The following is a 26,524-nucleotide window of genomic DNA, read 5'->3' as shown; positions in this document are numbered from 1 at the left end:
CCTGGATATAAAATTGTTATTTTATGCTCAAAAACTCCTAAAAATCAGGACTTGCTCTTTCAACTGTGTCACATTTCTAGTGAAGTCACAGAATCTTTTTTCAGGCTAATTTTGTAGCCATGTTCAGAATGGGTTGGACAAAGCATACTCATAAAGTATGGGAGCTGCTAGGAGGCTTTCAGAAGGCTCAGAATGAAACTGATAAGGACATAAATGTGGGAAGAGTAAAGTGGGACAAATAAGAAAACATGGGTCAGGTGCCAGATGCTCATGCCTGTAATCCTAACTACTCAGGGGGCTGAGATCTGCAGATTGTGGTTCAAAGCCAGCGTGGGCAGGTAAGACTGTAAAACTCTTATCTCAACTGGGTGTTGTGGCTCACATCTATAATCCTAGCTAGGTACTCAGGAGGCTGAGATCTGAGGATCACAGTTCAAAGCAAGCCCAGGCACTAAAGTCCCTGAGACTCTTATCTCCAATTAACCACTAGAAAATGGAAGTAGTGTTATGGCTCAAGGGGGGTAGGGCTGTAATCTTGAGCTGAACACTTCAGAGACAGAGCCCGGGCCCAGAGTTCCAGTCCCATGACCAAAACAAACTAACAAGCAAACAAAAAAAAACTCATCTCCAATTTATCACAGAAAAATCTGGCAAGTAGCACTGTGGCTCAAGTGGTAGAGTGCTAGCCTTGAGCAAAAGGAGCCCAGGGCCAAAGCCTCGTCCCAGGGTTCAAGACCGTATGAGAGAGAGACAGAGACAGAGACAGAAACAGACACACAGAGAGGGAGGGAGGAGAAAAAGAAAAGATGAACTTCTGTCTCTAGATTTCTTGATTATGGAAACTGAGGTAGACAATACTACTTTAAATATGGGTGACAAGGAGAAAGATTGTACTATTTATAGAAACAGAGTACATAATGAAACTAAGTGGCAGGGTAAAAGGAATACAAATTCAGATTTGAATATGAAGTAACAACAGAACCATCAGGTTGAATGTCTTTAAAAAAATGAAAATATAGAATCATAGATCAGAGCCCAGAAATGAAGACTTGACAAAAAGTAGATGCCTGAGAGAGTAAATTTGAGAAGCAGACAATTTCAGTTGAAAGACCAAGCCAAGGAAACATGATTTTTAAAAAGCTAAAACCAGAAAGCCAGGCACTGGTGGCTCATACCTGTAATCCTAGCTACTTAGGAAGCTCAGATCTAAGGATCACAGTTCAAAGCCAGCCTATACAGAAAAATCAATGAGACTCTTAGTCCCAATTAACCACTAATGAGTCAGAAGAAGAGCTGTGACTCAAGTAGTAGAATACAAGCCTTGAACAAAAAAGCTCAGAGCGCTCAATCCAAGTTCAAGCCCTAGGACAGCCACACATACATACACACACACACACACACACACACACACACACACACACACACACACACACAAACACACACACACACACACTAAAACTAGCAAGAACTAAGCCAGATTAGACAAATAGCTTGCATTTTGAATCAGCCAGGCCAAGTAAACGACTACTTTATCTACATAAATAGAATGAGAGTTTATTTACACACAACAGGTACATATAAAGTCCCTGTAGGCATTCATGAAAGAAAAGCATTCTACAAGTAGTACAAGTAAGTCACCAAGTTCATCCATCCCACATTACTGGCCTTTATGAAAGGCCATAGGTACTAGCCTTTTGCTACTTTGCTGATCCTGTGTGTTCTATTTTTATACTTCATGAGTGACTCATGGTACACACACCACACACTATAGATTCTTCCACATTGTTTAAATACCTGATTTTTTACATTTGTTACTAGACAGCTGTCCAATAGGAGCAAAAGAAAAAAGTGAAAAATAACCCAATGAAATTAGGAATTAAAATAAGTCAAAAAAAGAACATTACCAACTCTGAGTTTCTTAAACATATGGGATCTCTTTTGGAATTCTATGCTAGACCAGGAAGACAAGAAGCATCAGGAGTCTGTCCATGTAGCAACACTGAAAGGATGCCAGCTCTAAGGACAAACTCATGGATCACACATGCAAAACTAACGGACCTAGCTGTCTATAGCTGTTCCCCTTGCAGAGATCACTATTCTCCATCAGCGCTAGTAGGCTGATAACAGAGGTGGGAACTAAGCACACTGATCTGACCGTGGAATGTGGATCTTGCAAAAATATAACTAAATAAATAGATACTTTGTGACCACAGTTTTTTTTTACTATATTTCACAGAAGGACTCGACATTTGGGGAAATAGTCATATTCATTAGGAAATAGTTTGGGAAGCAAGATACTTTCCACCAGTCTGAAGTATGACTGAGATAAGAAAGTTTCATATTTATCCTGTACTACACTTAGAATGACAGGATAGTCAAGCAATTTTAATTTTTCCTTACTGAACATTCAGTACAGTCTCTGACCTGTAATACTCCTTATTCTCTGTGGATCCCAGTTTTTATCTACAAACCTCAAACTTTAATTTTTTTTAGGGGAAGGGAATGGTCACAGGGCTGGATCTCTGGGCCTGGATGCTGTCCCTGAGCTCTTCAGCTCAAGGCTACCGCCCTACCCTTGAGCCACAGCCCCACTCCCATTTTCTAGAGATTAATTGGAGATAAGAGTCTCTTGGAATATAGCATATTTGAAATAATAAAGACAAGGCCTATCTTTGTAGCAACAGAGCATCAAGGATGCATGTTCTTATTTTCCTTCTCAGAACATTATCAGATGAGTGTGCTGGAATCAGCTCCAGTGAGTTCCACAGTTGGAAGAGTGTTTGCCAAGGATTTGGATGAAGGAATCAATGCAGAAATGAAATACACTATTGTGGATGGAGATGGTGCAGATGCCTTTGATATTAACACAGATCCAAATTTCCAAGTTGGCATCATAACTGTAAAGAAGGTAATCCAACTCCTTTTTCCAGCTCATTTTCATGGATGTTATATTTATAATATGGTAGTAAGGGCTGTTGTGCTATAAATGTGTATTGGTTTAAATCCTCTGATTAAAGCTATTTCTTATTATTAAAAAAGAACATACTTGCCTGTATTCCTTTGGGTTATATGCAAACACTGGTTGTCATTACTTTACAGAAAGGTTAACCAGATATAACTATATATATATGTATATATGCATGTGTATATATATATATATATATTAGATAAGTCATTGTTTATGGGGCCGGGAGTTTGGCCTAGTGGTAGAGTGCTTGCCTAGCATGCACAAATACCTGGGTTCGATTCCTCGGTACCACATACATAGAAAAAAAGCCAGAAGTGGTGCTGAGGCTCAAGTGGTAGAGCTCTAGCCTTGAGAAAGTCCAAGGACAGTGCTCAGGCCCTGAGCTCAAGCCCAAGACTGGCAAAAAAAACCCAAAACCATTGTTCATGCACATGTGAAAAATCACAGTGAAACTCCTTTAAATAATTAGCATAACCACAACAATGAATGACAAAAATATCATACAGGATCTATCTGGATGGGAAGCTTAGTAAGGGAGCCTTGGGCAGATGGGGAGGGTAAAGAAGGATAAATATGATCAAAATATTGTATGAGCATGTGTGGAAAGAACACATTACAAGAAATTATAAGTTGACTAAAAGTAAAATTACCAACCTAGGGTATGACATAGAATTAAAAACATTCTCTACTACATGTTATGACTCAAGTAAACAATAATTCATTGTTAACCTTGACTAGCAACTACAGATGCTCAAACTTTTGAATTACTTAATTCTTGAATGCAAAATTCCCATTCAAAAATTTATCAGAAAAGAAAGTTTTAGGATACTCACAAGTCAAATTATATTTTATATTTTAACATAATTTTAAGTCATAGGACAACAGTAAATAACCTGTTAAATTTCACAATATAGTTTAGCTATCATTACAAGCAATTCATTTCTTTTTTTTTCTTCTTGTAAATTTTTTTTCTTTTTTTTATTGTAATTAGTAAAAGGGTTACATGATATTTGCCAGATAGAAGGTGCATTAATTCACATACATCGATACCCTTTCACATGTCTTGGTACCCGTTTCCCTCCCCCCCCACACCCCCCACCCGTCTTGGTTTTCCCCCCTTCCCTATCAAATTTCAAATATCCAAATGCAAATAAATTCAATATATCAGATAACAAAGTGAGATACTATAACAATATGAGATAACCAAGGGACAGCAAAGGAGATGAGAGACAACATAGTACATTAAGGACAACAATCATTCATTATATGGCTTTTCATTTCTTAAAGGTCTATTGAAATTTAAGAAATCTCAAAATGTCTCTATTCCAGCACTATTACCTAGTGGGGTGCAGGACAGAATACTGTCTCTCATTGCCATTATCAAAACTATATCCATGTTCAATCAAAATATATATCAATTTTAAGGTCATTTTGATTTGTGTTCTGAATGTAGAGGCTGCTAGAAAATGGGATTAAGAAAGAAGTCGATAAGTTGGGCAGACAGATCAGTCACATAATATAACAAATATTTTGAGGCTTTTGATGGTTTAATCTATAATTCTAGAACAACATTCATTCAGATGTCTGATTCACACATATCTTCCTACTTTGTCATTAATAATGTCAAATAAAATTGAAACAAAGTTTTGCCTTTGATTTATTTCCCTTACGTCTATTATTTATCTAAAAGGAACATTCTTTCTCAAAAAGAAAAATGAAGTTGAATTGACAGAACTTGGTCTTCGTAAAACCACTCTATAACCACCTACTATCCTAAGTCTCTTTCTTTTAGCCTTTTAAGCAATCAATCGATTGATTTTTTTTAGTCACTTAAATGCTAAAATTACAAGTTGAAATTATAATTTTTAGAATGTTCTTTATTTTGTAGGAACATGATATTATGCCATTTGCTAAAGTTTAGCTTGCATTCCATCTTTCAGCTTACAATAAGCAATTCTGGAGAGCCTATTTTCTTAAGAGGTCACATGAACAAAACTGTCAATTTTACCAAATCTACAAGGATTTTAAATTCTGATTATTATATTGAACTATAATTTTTATAATTTTGTTTTTAGGAATTCATTTTTCATTTCTGAATGTCTGAAACTAGAACTTGGGTTTGTTACAACATTTAAATATGCCAATCTGAATTTAGAAATAAACTGCTAGATATTTAGAAAAATAAGAACAACACTGTTTGGGAAGATAACATTAAACTTGCATTAAGGGTAGATAACAAAGCTGAGGATATTAGGGGCAATTTTTTTTAGGGGCAATATTTTCTTTCCATTTGAAAAGTAGGTGTGAGAGAAACAATAATCTTAAGTAATTTTAAAATCATGAAGTAACTTATTTTAAAAAGATGTCAACAATAATTAAAAACTTACTCTAGACTTCTCAACAGATGGTGTCAGAACAACTGGATGCCATATGCAAAAAGAAAATAAACTTCAATTAAACCTCACAGAAATAAACTCAAAATGGATCATGTGCTTCAGTCAAAACTAAAACTTCAGTATCTGTAGAAGGAAACATGGGAAAAATTCTTTGTGATTACAATTAGGCCAAAAGTTTCTGCAACATGACACCATAATTCCAGTCTAATAAAGAAAAGCTGTTAAGAATTCATCAAACTTAAAAGGTTTATTCTCCAAAATCCTATTAAGAATGAGAATGTACTAGTTTACTAGGGAGAGAAGGGGTTGGGGGGGGGGGGAGAAAGGGAGGGAAGGAGGGAGGGAGGGAGGGAGGGAGGGAGGGAAGGAGGGAGGCAGGGAGGGAGGGAGGCAGGCAGGCAGGCAGGCAGGCAGGCAGGCAGGCAGGCAGGCAGGCAGGCAGGCAGGCACCCGGTAGCTTCCATTGTAAAACTGAGTACCAACAAGCAAACCTGAGCCAGGACAGAGAAGGTTCAGAAGAGCCTTTCAAGACCATGTTGCCTATTTAGTAGACAAGTTAAAGCCAATGCTTGCTTGGACTAAATGTTTTTATCAGATTTTCAAATCTTCCCTCTACCTTACCCAGGGTGAAACTCAAATCAAAACCTTTAACTGGGGGCTGTGAGTTTGGCCTAGTGGTAGAGTGCTTCCTTAGCATGCATTAAAGATCCAGGTTCAATTCCTCAGTATCACATACAGAGGAAAAAAAAATTTAACTGTAGAATGAGAAATGTTTTCATTTTTACTTTTATACATTTTGCATCATTTTGTTCAATTTTATGCATTTTCCATCATTTGATTCAATTTTATTCTTCCTCCTAGCCATCAACAATGAACATCCTTTTGACCTTAGACAAATATACTAGTGGTTAATCAATTTTTTTCCTGTCATTACTTTTCAGCCACTGAGTTTTGAAAGCAAGAAAAGCTACACCTTAAAGGTGGAGGGAGCCAATCCTCACGTAGAGATGCGTTTTCTGAACCTGGGCCCATTTCAGGACACAACAACAGTGCACATCAGCGTGGAAGATGTGGATGAACCCCCAGTGTTTGAACCTGGATTTTATTTTGTGGAAGTACCTGAGGATGTGGCAATTGGAACAACCATACAAATCATTTCTGCCAAGGACCCAGATGTGACCAACAACTCAATCAGGTTTATTCACAGATTTCACCTTTTTCTTATATCCTGGACTAGTCCCTTCTCTTATGTACAATTTTCTAGTTCTTTTCCCTTTTGTGTCTCCTTTTCTAACTCAACTCTGGAGAATCTTCTTTCTTTAAGCTTTTCTTGTTGTTGCTTAAATAGCATGCTTTGTAATTATATCTGGAAATGAAAAGTTACTACATTTACTCACTTCCATTTGGTACACACACATGCCCTCAGTTCTCTGTCATGGTTCCACTGACATCTAGGATTGTGTAACTGTTGTTGTGGGAGGTAGCCCTGTGCACTGACTGATTTATAGCAGTATCTCTGGCCTTTACCAACTAAATGCCTTTAGTAGACTCTGAGTTATAACAATCTAAAATGTCCCCAAATATTGCCAAATGTCCTGGAGAGATGTTGCTAATAGTATCCCTAGTGGAAACCTGCCAACTCAGATAAAGCATAATCAGATGCATAGATATCAAAAATGTTTAATAATAGTAATAATAATAACAATAACCACTGTAACAATGGTTAATATAAAAGTGATCATAGCCAGATACTAGTTGCTTATACCTAGCTACTCAGGAGGCTGAGATTTTAAGATTGCAGTTCAAACCAAGCCCAGGTAAGAAAGTTCATAAGGCTCTTTTCTTTTTATTTTTCTGGTCAGTCATGAGACTTGAACTCTGGGCCTGGGTGTTGTCCCTGAGCAATTCAGCTCAAGGCTACCGCCCTACCTCTTGAGCCACAGCGCCACTTCCCATTTTATAGTGGTTAATTGGTGATAAGAGTCTCATGGTCTTTAGTGTCTCTGCTGACTTTGAATTGAGATCCTCAGGCTCAGCTCCTGAGTAGCTAGGATTACAGGCGTGAGCCACCACTCTCAGCTAAGACTCTTAATGCCAGTTAAATACCAATAACACAGAAGTGGAACTGTGGCTCAAGCCATTGAGTGTTAACCCTGAGCACAAAAAAATGAGGGCTAGTACCCAGGCTCTGAGAACTAGCACAATAAAAAACAAAACAAAGACAACTGATCACTACACATTCTCTCAACCATTATGAACCTTTTCACATCTAAAAATTTTAAACATAAACATATGTAAACATATACAGGATCACAGTTGACTAAAGTACAGTATGTGATTTACCAAGGTGAAAAACTGCAAATAATTGACATGCACTTCAACAAAAATGAAAAAGATGCCTTGTCTGGGTTGTAAGTACTAATTGGAGAGGGTCAGATAAATGGAGAGAGGAAAAGATGGCAAATGTATTCAAAGATGTAGTTGCATGAAAAATGGAACAAGAAAATTTGCTGAGACTGATTTGGAAGGGGGAGGAGGGAAGACGGAGAATGACAGAGGGAGTGGCTTATCGTGATGCATTGTATATACAAATGGAAGTGTTAACATGAAACCCCTTGTACTACTAATTGATAATTTTAAAACTGAAGAGTAACATACACCATATGTATGCCATTTCTATCATTGCAGAAATAGCATCTAAAAGCCACTCTTGATGTCAATGGTGATGATACCCTATAGACTGGTCAGATAGTGCTGTAATTGTAATCCCATACATCTGCCTCTTGATGGAATGTTTTGAAATTAAGAGTCCAATCAAGATGCTCAAAATGGAAGAACTGTTCTGATAACTGCGATCATTTGCCACCAACTCTGGAACCAAAGTTTAAACAGCTGGTGGACAGGTTGACACTTCAGCCTTCAGAGCAAATGCCAAGCCTCTGAAGCTTGACACAAAGGATCAGGATTCCAAGGCCATTTGAGGCCATCTGTCACATTTGTTGTTAAAAGCCACACAGTAAAATGAATCTGGGGCTATAGCGCAGATAACATGTTTTTAGATGGATCTAAATCTATCAAATAGTGTTTTTTGTTACCTAGCTACTTTCATCATCTGGCTGCTTTGTATTTAATGAACATATACTTTTATAATTCAATAAGAATAGTTCTCTCAGAAAATTACTGAAGGAAATCTGTTTTTTCTAACTAAGAAGTAAACATATTATATGTTCATGTTTTAAAATGGCTAAAATGATTTTATTTGAATTCTCCTGTTCTCTCTTTTTAAGACAACTGATCTTGCTAGTTATCAATTTCATAAATGTAGTATTATTTCAAAAGAGTTGAGGAATAGGAATATGGCAGGGAAGGTGAATTTTTCCAAGTACACTGTGTACATGTATAGAAATAACAACAAAACCCTTCATATGCCAGTCACTGATGGCTCATGCCTAACTATTAAGAAGGCTGAGATCTGAGGATTGCAATTCAAAGGTAGCCTAGACAGAAAATGCCCCCATGAGATTCTTATCTCCAATTAATTACTGAAAAACTGGAAGTAGTGAAGTGGCTCTAAGTGAAAGCATATGAAAGAGCACTAGATTTGAGCTGAAGAGCTCAGAGATAGCACCTGGTCCTGAATTCAAGCCCCCCCCCCAACCAAACCCCACCCCCCAAATAAAACCCTTCATATTATAAATGCATGCCAACTCAAAATTTAAAAGAATGCTGTGTATACATTGAAAAGTATTTTTTGAATATTTTAAAGTAGCTGGGCATAGCAACTCACACCTGTAACCCTAGCTAATTTGGGTAAATATTTTATGGCTACTTGAAAGTAGTTTTTTGTTTTACTTTGCATGCCATCAATGGTGTTTAATTTGAATGTACAGCTGCTCAGATTAAAAACCATGACTTAGCTGGGCGTGGTGGCTCGCTCCTGTAATCCTAGATACTTAGGAGACTGAGTTCTGAGGGCCAAAGTTCAAAGCCATCCTGAACACAAAAGGACCTGAGACTCTTATTTCCAATTAAGCTCTAGAAAATGGGAAGAGGGGCTTGACTCAAGGGTAGGGCTGTAGCCTTGAGCTGCAGAGCTGAGGGACAATACCTAGGCCCAGGGGTAGGGCAGTAACCTTGAACTAAAGAGCTCAGAGACAGAGACAGCGTCCAGGCCCAGAGTTCAAGCCCCATAACCCATGAAAAAAAAATATTTTAAAGTAAAAGTATTTTAAAGTAAGTGATGCTTCAACCTTAAGGTTATTAAGTATGAAAGAGAATGAGAAGTAACCTTACTATCACCAAAATAATTGCAACAAAGGAAGCAGATGCTACAGTTAATTTTTATTTTCAGAAAACAAAGGATGTTTTATTATGGTCATAACTTATATTATTTAGACTATGCATATCAAAGAACACACTTTGGAGAAAACTTTAGAAAACTTTATGAAATGGAATAAGCAAGAAGCTTTAAAATAAACATTTCTGAAACGTGCACATTTCCATTTCTTCTTTCTAGATTTTGACACTAGCCCCGTCTGTGGTAGACATAGAAAATAAAGTCTTGTTGGGATCACAATACTGAGTCACAAACAAGTAAAAGAGATTGAACACAGGCAACACACACACACACACACACACACAACCCAGCCATAGAGTGTATGTCTAGTATTCAGGACTAAAGTCATTATCACCAGTCTATCTGGGAATGAAAGAAAAATACTAGCCGTTCTAGATCTACTACTAACATAGAGAAATGTGAAATAGATAAAATGAAGGAATCCGTCTAGGCAATCAGAAACTGCTACTTCTAGGCCACTTGAAAACCATCAGCTGCACTCGGTGAGGTCTAAAAGGGAATGCCTGGCCAGTCTATCAGAACCCAGCCAGGACAAATCCATGTGAAAACATGCCAGCGGCAAAGAGAAGGATCAACTGGGCTAGATTAGAGTAGACAAGAGCTCAGGTGCAAGGATCAAGGCAGACTTCTAACTATCCTAGTTGAGGGTAATTCTCTTGATTCATTTTCCTTGAAAAAGAGTAGAATTCATAATGTCAGATATGCCAGATACACCTTATACCAGATATAAGCTACCTGAATCTCTGTATTATCCCACCTCCCTGGACCAAAGGGAGAATAGCAACGGATTCTGATTCTTGGAAGGAAAAGCACTTAAAAGTAAAATCTCTATAGTCATTATTTAATAAGCCTATTTTCCTTCCATCCTCTGTTAGCTTTCCCCAAATTGCTCAGTTTATGCTTATTTTTTATGAGTTAGGTATATTTTAAGATAACTTGTAAATGTTATATATTATATAGATAATTCATAGCTAATTCATCTCCTGTATTTTTGTTTTAAAGAATAAGACATATTCAAAAAGCAAAATCCATGTGAAATCACCAAAATGTGTTACCTGATGTTACAACAGTATGGACTCAAGGCTGTTCACAACTTTTAAAACTATGATTAGGACATTTATTCTCTTTAAATAATCTTTAAGACAACATTATTTGGGGGACCGAGAATTTGGCCTAGTGGTAGAGTGCTTGCCTAGCATGCACAAAGAACCCAGGTTTGATTCCTTGGTACCACATACATAGAAAAAAGCTAGAAGAGATACTGTGGCCCAAGTGGTAATGCCCAGGACCTGAGTTCAAGCTCCAGGACTGACAAAAAAAAATTAGGACTTTTATAAAGCCAGTAGTATGTTCATCAACTTGAAGCTGGCTGTCTTTTACTGATAAGCCTCAAAATGGTATCTCCAGATTTAGTTTACATGTATATGAAAAATTACAGTGCTAACTGGGCGAAGTGGCTCGTACCTATAATCCTAGCTTTTCAGAAGACTGAGATCTGAGGATCACGGTTCAAAGGCAGCCTGGCACTAAAGTCTCTGAGACTCTTATCTCCAATGAACCACCAGAAAACCAGAAGTGGTGCTGTGGCTCAAATGGTAGGGTGGTAGCCGTGAGCTGAGGAGCTCAGAGACAGCACCCAGGCTCAGAATTCAAGTCCCACGACCAAGAAAAAAAAAAAAACTACAGTGCTTAAATCTCCTGAATTTTCAATAAAATCAAAAAAGATCTGGCAAGCAGGATGCTGAACCACTGGCAAATGAAATAGGCTTCTGCTGGTGTGGAAACAGCCTGCTCTCCTAGGCCATGGGGGAGAGCATGTGGATTTAACAAGCTTGTTCAAGACAATGTCCTCACCCAAGCAAACACGCAGGGAACCCAACAAACACCAGCTACTGTTTGCTTCAGGCCACTTTGCATATGTGTTTCCAGTCTATTCTGCTGAAAGTCAGCTAGAATGTGGTGGTTTGAAAAAGAAAGCTAGCTACAAAATTCAGTAGTGTGTCCCAAATTCCTCACTCTTCATATGTACCTATACCTTAATTTATTCCTCTGCCTTCTGGAAATTGGCCCAGTGCCCCATTCAGAGAAATGAAGGCCATTATTCCCTCAGTGCAGGTCTAGTATGGGAAATTGGAGAAGGATTGCACTTAATGAGGGAGGCTTCCTGCGGCAAGCTCCTGTGGTGTCCACCACACAGTGCAATCAAGGTTCCTGTTGCTTTGTTATTTCTATCACTCCATTTCCCACACCATCTGTGACATTTGCTATGGTGTCAGAGGTTCCTCCCTCCATGCTTACTGAATCTCACAAGATGGTGAACAGGTGAGATAATATACGCGAGCAAACACAAAGAAATCAGATCGCCAAATTAGATTCAATAGGAATTACAGACCATACCACATTAACAAGACTCAAAGGACATAGACACCACCAAAATAAGTATTATTCTCTTGGAAAGCTCTGCAACTGCCTCGCACAGGAGCCTAAAAACATTCTTCTTTCTCATACAAAGATGCATGTTGCTTGGGAAAAAAAAGAAAAAGTAGAAGCAATGGATGAGGGTCATTGCATCAACAGAAAAGGCCACATTTATTACATTTATTATACCCTACTACTAACGTAGTAGGGTATAATAGTTTACCATAGTTTACTTGGAATTTTCCAGCAGGCTACACCCCATAAATCCCATAAATGCATAAACTTCTGACTTACAGTGAGCAGTTTTCTTTTTTTTGAGAGTGCAGGTGCTCTCAAAGGAAGAGACCTAAGTGAATGAATTTTATTTTAGTGATTAATAAAAGTAGAACATTAGAACCTTTGTATGAATATGTATGCATATATACACACACATTATATATATATACACACACATATATATGAGCTCACTATATAGTACATGTAGTCTTTAACTTGAGATCCTCCTGCCTCAGTCTCCCAAGTGCTAAGATTATAGTCACGTACTGCCTCAGTTCTGATTTATAATCAGAAATCTCAAAGCAGGAGCAACGTTTTTCTGACCATCAAATGTAGTCATGTTGAAGTCCACCCTGCTCAAAGGCCCAGCCTGCTGGTGTGGACCACACCTGTAATCCTAGCTACTTAGGAGCTCAGATCTTAGGACTGAGGTTCAAAGTCAGCCTAGGTGCTAAAGTACATGAGACACTTATCCCCAATTAACCACTGGAAAACTGGAAGTGGCACTGTGGCTCTGGGGATACAGTGGTAGCCTTGAGCTAAAGAGCTCAGGAACAGCACCCAGGTCCAGAGTTCAAGCCCCACAATGGACAAAAAAAAAAAGAATCTTCACTAGAAATGACACCATATAACTTGAGGGTATAGGTCGGGCTGGGAAGATCAAGAATGATGGAAGGGGTAACACTGCTCAACATGTATTGTACTGAACTTATAAAATGATTTGCTGAAGGGAAACCACTTTGTACTACTTAGACTTTTTCAAAACATTATTTTACAAAAAAGAATCTTCATTAGTAAATTGCATTATGTTATTAGTATGTTTGCAAAAGGCTTCCTCTCCCAGTAAGTGGTACTAATTCTGAGAACTGAAACCACTAAAGTATCTTTTCCTTTTCCAGTTTCAGATTAACATCTGACAAGGTATTTGATTTTTGAATAAACAAATGTGGAAGTTGATATTTAGGATAGATCCTAACACTCTAGGGACAGTTTTAAGCTTTAAAATAATAGGAATTGATTTTTTAAATAGATGAAAGCTGACGTAATTCTTGGCATTCTGTTTAATCTTTCCTTCCTTTCTTCTGATTTGAGCATGCGTGGGCTCCTATGTTGTTGCTTGGTTTGGGTTTTGAACTAGATAAAACCAGGTATTCGCCACTCAGTCTGTCCAAACCTTGTTTCACAGGATGCACTAAGTTATCTCCAGCCCTGTGCTTCCTGTGGTTAGCCCAATGCAAATGATGAACATATTCGTGTTTTTGCAGGTATTCCATTGACAGAAGCAGTGATCCAGGGAGATTTTTCTATGTTGACATTACAACAGGTGCCCTGATGACTGCAAGGCCCTTAGACCGGGAAGAATATTCTTGGCATAACATCACTATCCTTGCTATGGAAATGAGTGAGTAACGTAATAAAACTAGTTTCCATAGAGTGACATAAAGTGTCCAAAATAGAAGTTTCTGGAACTTACAATAATAGATCTATATTTATCTATAAATATAAAGATACACATACATAAAGATATAAAGATATATATTAGAGGAAAATTGAAATCATGTTTTATGCAAATAAGTGAATGCACTCAGTAAAATACTTAAAAGTTATCTATTGGATGTATAATGTTGCAGATAAAGTTTGCACACAAAGCATGCAAAACAGAAAAGGATATCATTTTACATTCAAATACCTACAAAGAATATGGAAGGTTCCTGAGAATGCTAAGTTTTTAATCTTTAACAAGATTGTAAATGCACAAATAGTAGTATAAAACTGTGTCATTACTAGTTGACAAAAACATCAATAACATCACTATTTTTTTATTTGCCTAACATTAACAAAGACCTAGATTTGTTACCATCACTGGAAAAAAAATAGATTATACATTACAACATTTAAAAGTTTTGCTAATACTAATGATAGAGTCATACAAACACAAGTCCCTCATCTACTGGAAACATAACTAGGCACAACTACTTAGGAATGCAATTTGTTAATGTTCTAAGATTTAAAATAGTTACGCTTTAAAATAGTTACCCTTTTCCTCAGGTAGTCTACTATGAATACAGATATAAGCAAAGACTTGTGTAATAAATTTTCCACTGTAATAGACATTTCTTCTTATTTTAAATAAGGAGAAAATAGGACTCACTAAATATATGATCCATACTAAAATGAGAATATTAGTACATATTTATTAAGAAAATTTTCGTTTCTCATAACATCTATTTTATCCTTGGGTTGGTGACCACAACAGAAAAACATCTGAGGGGTATTGCAAGAGCTGTGATGCTATGCTTGTGTGGTAGAGTCAAGAAAAGACACAAATCGAAAAAGACCCATTTCCTCATGAGTGCCCAGTCAAAGATAAAGATTTGGTACAAGTTTGATCCTGTAATATCGTTTTAGTCCCTAAGTAGAAATAACAACGCAGTGTTGTCTGTACTCCGGCAAGTAACTTGAAACCTTTTTTCAAACCTAATTTAAAGAACTATTATTCCACAGGAAGAAAGCCAAATAGTTCCACTCAGTATGCATCCAATTATAGAAATGGGTGGTTTAAAAGCTCAGAACACAGAACGAATCTGTCTTTACTTCTACAACTCAACATGCGAGAGCCAACAAGAGACAAAACCTTTTTAAGACTTATTTTGTGATACTTGCTTCCCCTCAGTCTCACTCTCCTCCTCACCTTCCTGATGTCAGAGACACCTCTGCAGACAGACATCTCCTCTGGCTACACTCTACCAGGCAATGCACACGCCTATGCCTGTGTTACCATTTCCATTTCCATGTACTTGATCCATTCCTTTACAAACAAGACTGACCAGATAAATATCTACTTTTAGCAAATTGCTGCTTAGTACTGAACTTATTACTTAACTTTCACTTCTGGTTTTCTTTCAATTCTCTTTAGACAATCCCTCCCAGGTGGGAAGTGTTTCTGTCACAATCAAAGTCTTAGATGTGAATGACAATGCTCCAGAGTTCCCCAGATTCTATGAAGCTTTTGTCTGTGAGAATGCAAAAGCTGGGCAGGTAAGGAGGCCTATGAGTCAGAAAACAGTTTCATCTCAGATAAGCTATCATCACCAAGAACATTCGTACTCTAGAAATTAAGTTTCCAAAACATTCCCCTAATCTTTTTATATCACATTTCAATAGCTTGTCAAGACAACTATTTGGAACCAATATCAAATCTTATAATATAGCCAGTGTTTTAATGATGGAATGATTTATAGCGTATTCTGTATACCTTCAAATTCAAATATATCTATCCTTATATATCTTTTCCTCACGGAATTCCCCAAGATTGAGCAATAATTCTTTAATCAAAGCAAAAAGTGGTTTCTACTCCCAGAAGTAAACAAATTGTCCAATAGTAATTCTGATTTAAACTCATCTCAGCCACTACCTCTTGAAATTTGATGTGATAATCCATTAAGCTCCTAAACCTTTTCTCAAGCTCCAGATAATTCTGCTTCCACATCTATTAAACTTCTAGTCTACAAAGACGTAAAATACTATAGCACTAAGAACAGTTAACAATGAAGCCAGGTGCCAGGGTCTCATAGCTATAATCCAAGCTACTCAAGAGGCTGAGATCTAAGGTGAGCTGCTCAAAGCCCAGGCAGGAAGTACATGAGATTCTTACCTCCAATAAAACATCAAAAAAGCTGGAAGTGAAGCTGTAGCTCAAGTTATAGAGCCTCAATCTTGAACAAAGAAGCTAAGGAAGAGCATGCAGGCCCTGTACTAAACTCCACTACCAGCACAAAGTAAAGTACAATGAAAACCTCACAGCACAAGAAATCCATATTGTTATAAGTATAAAGGAAGAACAAAAACTATATCTGCATATTTGTCGTTTTGCAAAGTCATGTTTACATGTGAACATGACTGATAAAAAGATGAAAAAGTAACAGGTTAACTAACAGCTATGGGCCCAACCAATACTTAAAAGGTCTTAAATCCTGCTGTTGATTTCCACTCTGGGAAACATCCTGAAGGCATTTTCAAAGGCATGAAGCTCAAAGATAATACAAACAGCATAAGAACAACTATAACCGATCAGGCTGCTTGCTCCACACTTTCCTTGGTGTTTGTGGTTTCCATTTATAGAGGTCTCTCACCACCTTGGTGAAGTTTATTCGTAGGTATTTTGTTAAGACTATTATAAATGGGGTAATGCTCCCGACTTCTCAGCCTGTCCGTCAGAAGACTTTCTAGGTGAGTATCATGATGTCTTTGTGACTAGGTAAAACATTCTACCATCAGATTCCACGTTTGGGATGTTGCTGGGCTCTGAAGCTTTTTCTTTGACAATCAACTCACCTGACTTTCCTGTCCCTCCTTCAGCTAATTCAGACAGTGAGTGCTGTGGACCAGGACGACCCACACCACGGGCAGCGTTTCTACTACAGCTTGGCTCCTGAGGCTGCTAACAACCCAAACTTTACTGTTAGGGACAACCAAGGTAAACAGGTGGACAGATAGCTATCTGTCTTTGTTCTATCGCATAGGCCAGATAATTTTCGTTATAGCACCATTAAATGGTGTTAAAAGTTTGCCTGCCTTATAACAAGAGGACATTGATGCTAAAGGGTCTTTTAAAAAAGACAAAGAGTGCCCTCTGCTGACGAAAATTGTCATTCATCAGTAAGTTGACAAATGTTTATTGATATTTGTTTTGCCAGGAACACAGACACGCAACGTCCATCCTTTATTCCTTCTCACTGAAAACAGGTTTTTTAATGATAGTAATAAGACAGAAAGATGACAACAAGAGACCTAAATAAAGAAAAAACTCTTAGGGATCATTTCTAATCAAAGAGAACAAGAGGAAGTGAAGAACTCTCAAAGCAAAAGGGAGGCAAATGCTAGATAGCAAAAGGCAAATACAGCAGTCTAGTCATTAAGACAACTCAGTAATATTTTTGTCAGTCGTGGAACTTGGACTCTAGGCCTGGGTGTTGTCTCTGAGCTTTTATGCTCAAGGCTACCACCCTACCCCTTGAGCCACAGTGCCACTTCCAGTTTTCTGATGGTTAACTGGAATTAAGAGTCTCAAGGACCTTAATACCCAGGCTGGCTTTGAACTACAATCCTCAGATCTCAGCCTCCTGAGTAGCTAGGATTATGGATGTGAGCCACCACACCCAGCACAATTTTGTAATTTAGGAAACCATCCCTGGGTGGGGTTCCTATGGCAGAATCTGCTCTCTGCTGGAAGTGGGATTCTAGGCTCTCCTCCAAGAAGCACTAAGATTACCAAAGGGATATATGTATTCAAATACTCTTTTTCTTAAGACAAAAATGAGAAGAGGGGGAATGCCTTTTGTTCTCTAGTCAGATGATCTGCTTTGAAGAAAGATCAGAGCAATTGGAAAGCAAACTGAAACCAGTAAGATGAACACTTACTGCTGCTAACTCTGCTACTATCTAAGTAACACTGAGAGGTTAGCACTTCCCCAGGCTACAATAATCTCATTTCCATTCCAATTTTTAAAGTCCTGACCATGTAACAATGTAAATAAAGAGTAGCAAAAATGTTAGTCTCAAACATCAGTTATTTGAGACATTAAATACTGATCTAATGGTATATGATATTATTCTATAAAACTTGAGAATGTGTTCTTCTAAATGTATGTTTCAGTCTTTCTGATAACTGCTGACATAAAAATCACTATGATAATTTTGAGAGAAGAAAACAACATGAATCCTAACAGTAGAAATACAATTAAGTATCCAGGTTTTCATTGGGTCAAAACTTTTGAATTATTCATTTATCTATCTCATAGGGAAACCCTTCCTATGATTTCCTTTGCCTCTGTGAGGTTGACATTACCAAGGAAACCCTGGGGTGAGGAGAATAACTCACTACGTTGTTTCTTCATCTTTTCGGCCAAATGCCACTCTATTTTTTATTCTCATACTTTTCAGAAACAATATGAACCGAAATGCTCCAATTTTCTTAAGATGACTATGAGTACCAACTCAGGGAACCAATGTGTTACAAAGATAGGCCAAGGGAACACAAGTAAAACATGACTTTTGGAAGGCTTTTCAAATAGAATTCAGCACATCTTCAACAGAAAGCATGAACCGTTTATCACCACATAACAATTTAGCCCACCAATGTCATTACTATGACTCATGTAAAAGCTGACTGATTATGTGATATTATACACCTACTATCAGTAGAGCCCTCCACCCCACTCCATCTCTGAAGTATGATGTATATTTTTATTAACACAATGGGGCACTATCTCTAGCACAGCTATTTTTTTGCCTCAAAATGTATGTACATACAGCACTTCACAGCTTCAAAAGCATTTTCTCATCTTTGTTTTGTTTGATTTTTGTAATAAGGAAGTTACTAATCCTTCTGATTCTCACTGCCCCCTTTGATGCATGAGGAAAGTAGGCAAAAGACCACCATAGTAAGGAGACATTATGACTGGAACCAGAAGCTGGTCCTGCTGTAATGCACCTTTGTTCTGTGTCACCCTAGAAACAAATACTCTTTACAAACAAATTACTAAAGCCCTTGTTATTATGTTCAACAAAAAAATTTCCAAGTGGCTGTATAACTGTGGCCTTCTGCAGGCTATACTCAGAAATGTAAAGCTGGTATGCTTTTTACTCGTCATTCTTAGATCAAGAACTACATACTTAGTCAACATACTGTAACACTGTAATGAAATGCACCCAGTGTCAGTCTTTCTTAAAATCATTATCATCTAGTCTAGATTAAAGAAATAGAGAGACCAGTTCCATGTAGGGCAAAACTTGATTTCTAAAGAAATAAATGCTTAAAGCTACAAAGCACAATTAAGAATGCTAAGCTATTAAGTCTGGAAAAAGTGTCCAGTGGAGGGTTGTGCTAAAAGTGGACAGAAGAAGGCCTCCTCAGCTTGGTAACCATTGTTATCTTCTCCCAGAAGAAAAGAAGAGATTACAATTATTTGAATAAAGTTTGAAAGTTAATATAGCTAAACTCTATAACAGCAAAATAGCACAATGGAAGATAGGCATACTTCAGAGTCAGCGGGAACAGAGTTCAATTCCCAGACCTGCTATTAACTGCAGTAACTTTGAAACAATGGCAAAACCATGTGAGGCCTTTATTCTCACCATCAGAAGATGAATTTTTACTATCTCACCAAACTGTGAAGGTTAAATGAGGCACTACATGTACAGTAAAGGACAACTAGCATCTGAGCACTCACAACACGGTAACTCTTTCCACAAAAACTGGCCACAGGGAGAACCAGAAATACTGTTGTCCATTAAAGAGGTTTACTTTGGTTAGACTTTCAGGAGGTTTTGTGATATTTCAGGCCCCGCCCTATGAAATGTGAAACACACCTAGTGAATGTCTTGTTGACAGTATTATATTTGAAAGTCTCTAATTCTGTGTCTTACCATATCTCTCAAATTGTTCTTTTGTTGCCTGAATTCTGCAAAAATATATCCTTTAATTCAGACACTCCTAGAAATTTAAAATTACAGATTTTTTAAAGTTCAAAATACATCACTGAACAAATACAAACAAAAAATCTACACACTAGTTTTTTAGGAATACATTTAAGAATTCAGACAGGAAAGGAGTAAGTTTCAGTGTTCTATTATATAAAAAGACAATTATTCTCAATAATATCACACAATTCAAAATAGCTACAAGACAGGATTTTGCACACTGTCATCACAAGGAAATGACAAATGCATAAGATGATGGATAGCATGAATATCTTTAGTTATTATATAATATACAAATGTACTGAAATAAAGCACTGTATCCCACAAAGATGAATGAGTATATCTATATTTTTAAAGGAAGAAAATAAACTGGTGTTGCTAATCAGGATGAAATTTTCACTAAGTTCATATTAACTGCATAAACTTAAACTCCCAAGCCAGGAGAAATAATAGAATATGTCTTTCTATTATTGAGGGATTTGAAATAAGCTTCTGCTAAAAAAAGAGGTTCTTCAGTAAGCCGGTGAAAGTAATTCAGAGGCATAAAAGAAAATGGCAAGAGACATGAATTCCAACTAAAGTAGCAAAAATAAGCACTCCGCCATAGCCAGCATTCTTTTCCTGGAGGCACAAAGCAGCACTGTGGCCTTGGTGAGCTGCTGAGCAGGAACAAAACAGGGACTGCAAGTCGCCAGTGATTGTTCATTTCTGTCAGGCTTTCCCCGGGACACTTTGGTTAAATCTGAAGGCTGACAGTTTGCCCTGAGCATTTTATGTCATGAAGGGTAACACAAATTCTCAAAAAACGGTTTCTCTCCTAAGCCTTGGGGTTGTGCCTAAGATCAAGCAAAAAAACTTTGGTTTCTGAATCTAAGTGCTGATCCAGGCCAATGTCCCATAAGCCACAGCTGAAAACCACCAGGGAATTTCGGCTACCCTGCTCTCCCCTTCCTATACCTGCCTGTCTCTCTGCTTTCCTCAAATGAAAGAATTAGCTTATCTACCCATTTCTATTATTTTCTTCTCCCTTCTTATTTTTTCCTTTCCCTTTTTCTTTCCTGGAATCCCTTGCTCCCTCAGATAACACTGCCCGGATTCTAACCAGGAGGTCTGGCTTCCGGCAGCAGGAGCAGAGCATCTTCTACCTGCCCATCCTGATCGCAGACAGCGGGCAGCCAGTGCTCAGCAGCACCGGCACACTGACGATCCAGGTCTGCAGCTGTAACGACGAAGGCCTCGCCACATCCTGCAGTCCTGAAGCCTACATGCTCCCAGTCAGTCTGAGCCGGGGTGCCCTCATCGCCATTCTGGCCTGCATCTTTGTCCTCTTAGGTGAGTAAGGAGCCCCTTCCCATGGATCAGAATTCTGGAAATGCTGGCTCAGAAGCAGAAGTCCCCATAACTCAGTTATTCCCAATGGGTCTCCCACTGCATGCTTACAGAGAAAGTAGTAGTACGAAATTTCAAGAGAAAAGGTTGAAGTTACAAGCAGATCTTTACTTCAAGGCCTCTTTGGCAAGGTGGAAAACACGTTTATCCGCATCTACTAGAAGCACAAACATCAAGCTTGGGGTTGTTGGTGGTGAATTACATGAATTACATCTAATCTGGGAAGAGCTCTCTCAGAAATAAGGATGTGTACAGCTATGACTTTATGATATCCCTGCCTCCACAATTTACTTCCAGACGAAGCAAGTTTATTTTTGGCATCATAGTCCCCAAACTGCAGTTTTGGAGAACACACATCACCTCTTCTAATTCCTTCATTTCAGATAAGTATCAGCAAAATCATAAAGGGGAAAATGACAGGCCCAAAGCGAAACATAATGTGTAGAGTTAAAGCTGAATTCATCTCCTGGATTCTCATGCTCATTCTGGAGATAATTATTATTAAGGAGAAGGAAAGAACAGGGTGTGTATCTGGGTAGGACTGGGTTAAAAGGGGGCTAGAACAAGTGGTCAGTGAAACCCTTACCAAAAATGAGAACTTGAGAAAAGATATGAAGGAAGTGGTGCAGTAAACTAATGAATTGCTGAGGAGCACACGAGGGCACGGGTGCCCCCTAAGTCCCATCTAACAAAGAACAGTAACTAAACAGGGCCTGCTTACCTCTGCTAACAAAAACAAAGAAGTGACAACAACTGAGTTTAATTTTGTTGTTGTTCAGCCTTCCATAGAAAGAGAAGCAATATAAATAATGTAAATAATGACTCTAAGTGCTTGTTGGATCCCTGGATCAGAGAGAATTACTATGGTGTCTGATCAATGCCCTGTACTAACAATTAAAACCTGCCTGTAATTTCTGGAGTGTCCATAAGGTGGCATTGGGAATCCTTGAGTACAGAACAGGAAAAGCATTATGCCTTTGAAGAAACTGGCTTCTAGAAGAAATTTCCAGATGGCTCTTCTTACTTCCATTTTTGAAAAAAAAAAAATGTGTCAAGCTCATATTGGGCCACAAAGAGCCATCATTATAAAAGGACTAATGTAAAGAGAATGGCTCAGAGGAGCTTTCAAGTTAGAAATGGTGTGCAAGGAATACTTTATTTCATTCTCCCAGGCACAATCTGTCTTCTCTTTTGAAGAATAAACCATTTTCAGGAGCTAAACTAAACAGAGATATCATAAAGTCATAGTTTTCTACATTCTCATTTCTGAGAGAGGACTTCCCATAATTCATAAAAATGTAAGATTTGAATTGCAGTTGACTCATGAACAGAGTACTGTATTTTGTGGACAAGTGTTAATTTTGTGGACTGTGTTAATTTTGAGTTTCCTCTTGGCAAGACATTTTACAAGACTTAAATGTGTATACAGTTTCTAGGAAATCTCCTAAACCCTATACATACCTATAGCACCAAAAGAATAAACCTCCCTATAACTGATCCTCATCTTTTAGGGGATCAGAGATGCTTTTCAGCTAAGTAGAATCATTTCAACAAATCTGATTTTCTTGGCATAATACAGTATTTATTATTTGGATGTGATTATCTAGAAAAAAACAAGATAATTAGCAATCTTTACTTTTTTTTTCTGCCAGTCCTGGGCTTGAGCTCAGCGCCTGAGCACTGTCGTTGGATCTTCTCAAGGGCAGAGCTCTCCCACTTGAGCCTCAGCACCACTTCCAGCTTTTTTTTTCTATGTATGTGGTACTGAGGAATTGAACGCGGGTCTTCATGCATGCTAGGCAAAGCACTCTACCACTAGGCCAAACTCCCAGCCCAGCAATCTTTACTTTTGAAGAGATGTCTGTTCTATAAATTGCTTAAGCCCCTGTAACAATCAGACTTCCCTTCAGAAGATATTCAAGACTTTTATGTTTTTTTTTCTTTCAAAGGGGTGTTGATACGTTTCCAACCTGTCCTCAACTTTCTAGACTCAAATGATCCTCCTAGCATAGCCTCCCAGTGCCTGGAACCGCAGGCACATCCTATTGTTTCAGAGTACTAATTTTTTTTACCTAGGCATCTTAGGAATACTACTATTACCACTCCAAGGACAACTGTGTACATCCTTTCCCATTCTTCAAAGCACTGGTCTGGCTACTGTACCTTGTGGCAACACTTTCTGGTCCAATGAATACCCTGACCACTGAATTGGATTAATCATCAGCATCTTCCATGTCCTTAGATTGCAAATTTCTAAAAGTAAGTTCAGGTTGTAATCACTCTTGTTTCCCCTTGCTTATCACAGAAAACGAGAAAATTTCTATTTACTGTTTATTGAATCCTACAAAACAGCGTCTTTACTTAGAATTCCATTTCTCTATCTCACCTTTAATCCAAATTACTATTCAAACTTCAACACACACTATAAGTCCCATTTCATTTGCATCCTCTTAGTCTTTTTTCTTGAGATCTCAATTTTAATTCCATGCCTCACATTTCTGCCAAGAAAATATATGTACATTTCCTATGTGTGCATTTTTGTCATTAAAGCTACTCACAGAAATGTAAATACTGACACAGCTAACTGCAGTTTTTACAAAAGGCTCATCCTATATTCAACAACTGTAAAATCGCTGTTGTCTTACTGGTCAGTCTAAAACCTCTTATTGTACATCTGTACTCCATTTCCAGCCCTCACCCCTTGGATAAACTGGAGTCTTATGCTGCAATACTGTCAAACTGTCACTGTTCACCAGCTGTGACAAAACACAACAGAAGAAAAAAAATCAATAGCAGCTAAACCTTCAACACACTTCCTGGAAAACGTTTTCAGTCACAGAGATAAACAGCTCAGTGGGATTATCTCTGTCTCTCCCTTAAACCCCAGTGAGCATATCTTGGGGAAAAGAAGCATTTCCTGGGAAAAAATTTTACCCAAACCTGCAAGGGCACCTCAGTGTGGTGCTTCTTTGATAACACAATGAGTTATATAAAATGTCACTGCTTGTTCTCTCCTTTCCACACACACACAAAAGAAACTACTGAATCCAGAAAGCCATAACCGTCTATCTAATGAAAGGGTTTTGTGACAGATCTTAGATTATTATAGGTACACGGTGTTCATTTGTGCTCTTATTTTTTGGAAGAGACATAAAAAGGCAGTGAGATGTCTATATGCATATTCATTAATATATGATTGTATTTATAGAGTAGAATCCTATTAAAATGCTAATGTAAAAAGGAGATTCCACCTACATAAGATTTTCCTATTACAATAAAAGAAATGTGTATTCATTATATAAACAGAGCACATGATCTGATCCTCAGCTTACCTTACTCGATCACAAGGCCCTAGTTTTTGCACTTAGTTGGTACCTGTGTACACACAAACACAAAAACGTAAAAAGTCCATATGCTGAACAGGAAACTTCACTTGCAAGCTCTGGGTCCAACATGGCTGATGGAGAAAGAGGCAGTTCAGTTACCCCTCACACATTCTTGGCCAGTGCTTCCAGTTACTCATAGTTGCAAACCCGGGCCTTTGGCTCTTACCTGTAAACTGAGCTGCTCAGGAGGCTAAAAACTGAGAATCATGGAAGCCAGGCAACACAGAAAAAGGAAGTCCATGAGACTGTTAGCTCCAACAAACCAGCAAAATGCCGGAAGTGGAGCCATGGTTCAAGTGGTAGAGGTCTAGCCTTCAGTGAACACAGCTGAGAGACAGGGGCCCGGGCCCTGAATTCAAGTCCCTATTCCCTTCCCCACATGCCCAGTGTCTGTCGTGAAGGCTGACACGCGCATGCGCGCACACGAGACGGGACGACTCACCAGTACTTCCGCTCCCTGTCCCCGCAGTGCTGGTGCTGCTCTTCCTGTCCACGAGGCGGCACCGGAAGCGGCCGTACGTGCTGGACGACGAGGAGAACATCCACGAGAACGTGGTGCGCTACGACGACGAGGGCGGGGGCGAAGAGGACACGGAGGCCTTCGACATCGCCGCGCTGTGGAAGCCGCGCGAGGCGCAGGCGCGGCCGGACGCGAGGCAGGACATGCTGCCCGAGATCCAGAGCTTGTGTCGCCGCGTGCCGCAGCCCTGCGCCGTGGGCAGTTCGGTGCATGGCTTCGTGCTGGCCAAGCTCTACGAGGCCGACGCGGACCTGTGGGCGCCGCCCTTCGACTCCCTGCAGACCTACACCTTCGAGGGCGACGGCTCCGAGGCCGGATCCCTGAGCTCGCTGCAGTCGGCCGCCTCGGACTCAGAGCAGAGCTTCGACTTCCTCACGGACTGGGGGCCCCGTTTCCGGAAGCTGGCGGAGCTCTACGGGGCGTCGGAGGGGCCAACAGCGCCCGTGTGGTGATGGGAGCTTCGCGCATGCGCAAACGGACAGAGCGGCGGAGAGTCGGGCGCACGAGGCCCGGATGAGGACCGACTCTGCTCTCCCGCGCTTTTCCGCATCAGCTTTACTTGGCTACAGGAAGTTGGAGAATCAAAGGAAGATTTGGGGAGGAGGAGGCGAGACACGCTGAGTGCTCTTTCCTGTCGTTTTCTGTTCCTTTTCCTCCTTCTGGCGTTGCATTCATAAGTTTGGGATTCAAGATGTTAGGAAAAAACCTTTTTGTTTTTGCTGGTTTTATTGTTTTAATTAAAGATGTGAGGCAAAAGCTCCCCCCACCACCTTCTTATTGTTTCTTTAGGAATTCAAGGTGTCAGGTGAAACTTCTGTTTTTTGCTTGCTTGGGCTTTTTTTTTTCTTTTTTTTTTTTTAACTCACAGCATTTAGTCAAAAGCTCTTCCTTTCCTTTTCTTCCTCTTTGTTGTCTCTCTAGGAATTCCAGGTGTTAGGTGAGAGCTTTTTCTTTTCTGTTGTTTTTAGCCATCGTTTTTCTTAGGAATTCAACGTGTTTGGCGAAAGCTTTTTCCAGTTTTTTTGTTTTTCTTTGGGAATTTAAGGTGTTCGAGGAAAGCTTTTTTTCTTTTTGTGTTTATTCATTCAAGGTGTTAAGCAAAATCTTTTTCTTTTCCTTTGGATTTTGATTTGTGCAGGAATTCAACCTTTTGTCTTCCCTTTTTGTTTTTGACGTTGTTGTTGTTGTTTTTTTTAAAACCGTTTGCCACTACAGCAAGGTTGTAGTCTTAGATACTGAGATAGCAAGTAAACACAACTGTGAAGTTCAGCTTGTTCCTTCTTTTTTATGTTGTTGGTTGATTTGGGGTTTTTTTTTTATCTTATTTTCCAT

General features: G+C 38.8%; 1 protein-coding gene across 1 annotated transcript in view; it reads left to right on the top strand.

Annotated features, from left to right (window-relative positions):
- Cdh20 (cadherin 20) overlaps positions 1 to 25,734 on the top strand; it is a 177,550-nt gene extending 151,816 nt beyond the window's left edge. Inside the window, exons 6-12 of the mRNA XM_090353012.1 lie at positions 2,721 to 2,908; positions 6,306 to 6,559; positions 13,681 to 13,817; positions 15,333 to 15,454; positions 16,775 to 16,892; positions 20,978 to 21,229; positions 25,142 to 25,734. Of these exons, the coding sequence (XP_090209138.1) occupies positions 2,721 to 2,908; positions 6,306 to 6,559; positions 13,681 to 13,817; positions 15,333 to 15,454; positions 16,775 to 16,892; positions 20,978 to 21,229; positions 25,142 to 25,644 (1,574 nt within the window). The 3' untranslated portion in view covers positions 25,645 to 25,734. The remainder of the gene's footprint in view (positions 1 to 2,720; positions 2,909 to 6,305; positions 6,560 to 13,680; positions 13,818 to 15,332; positions 15,455 to 16,774; positions 16,893 to 20,977; positions 21,230 to 25,141) is intronic.
- Positions 25,735 to 26,524: the final 790 nt, after the last annotated feature.

The sequence above is a fragment of the Megascapheus bottae genome, chromosome 19 (assembly GCF_031878675.1).
Source record: "Megascapheus bottae isolate mThoBot1 chromosome 19, mThoBot2.hap1, whole genome shotgun sequence".
NCBI lineage: Eukaryota > Metazoa > Chordata > Mammalia > Rodentia > Geomyidae > Megascapheus > Megascapheus bottae.
This window is presented reverse-complemented; position numbering and strand designations above follow the sequence as displayed.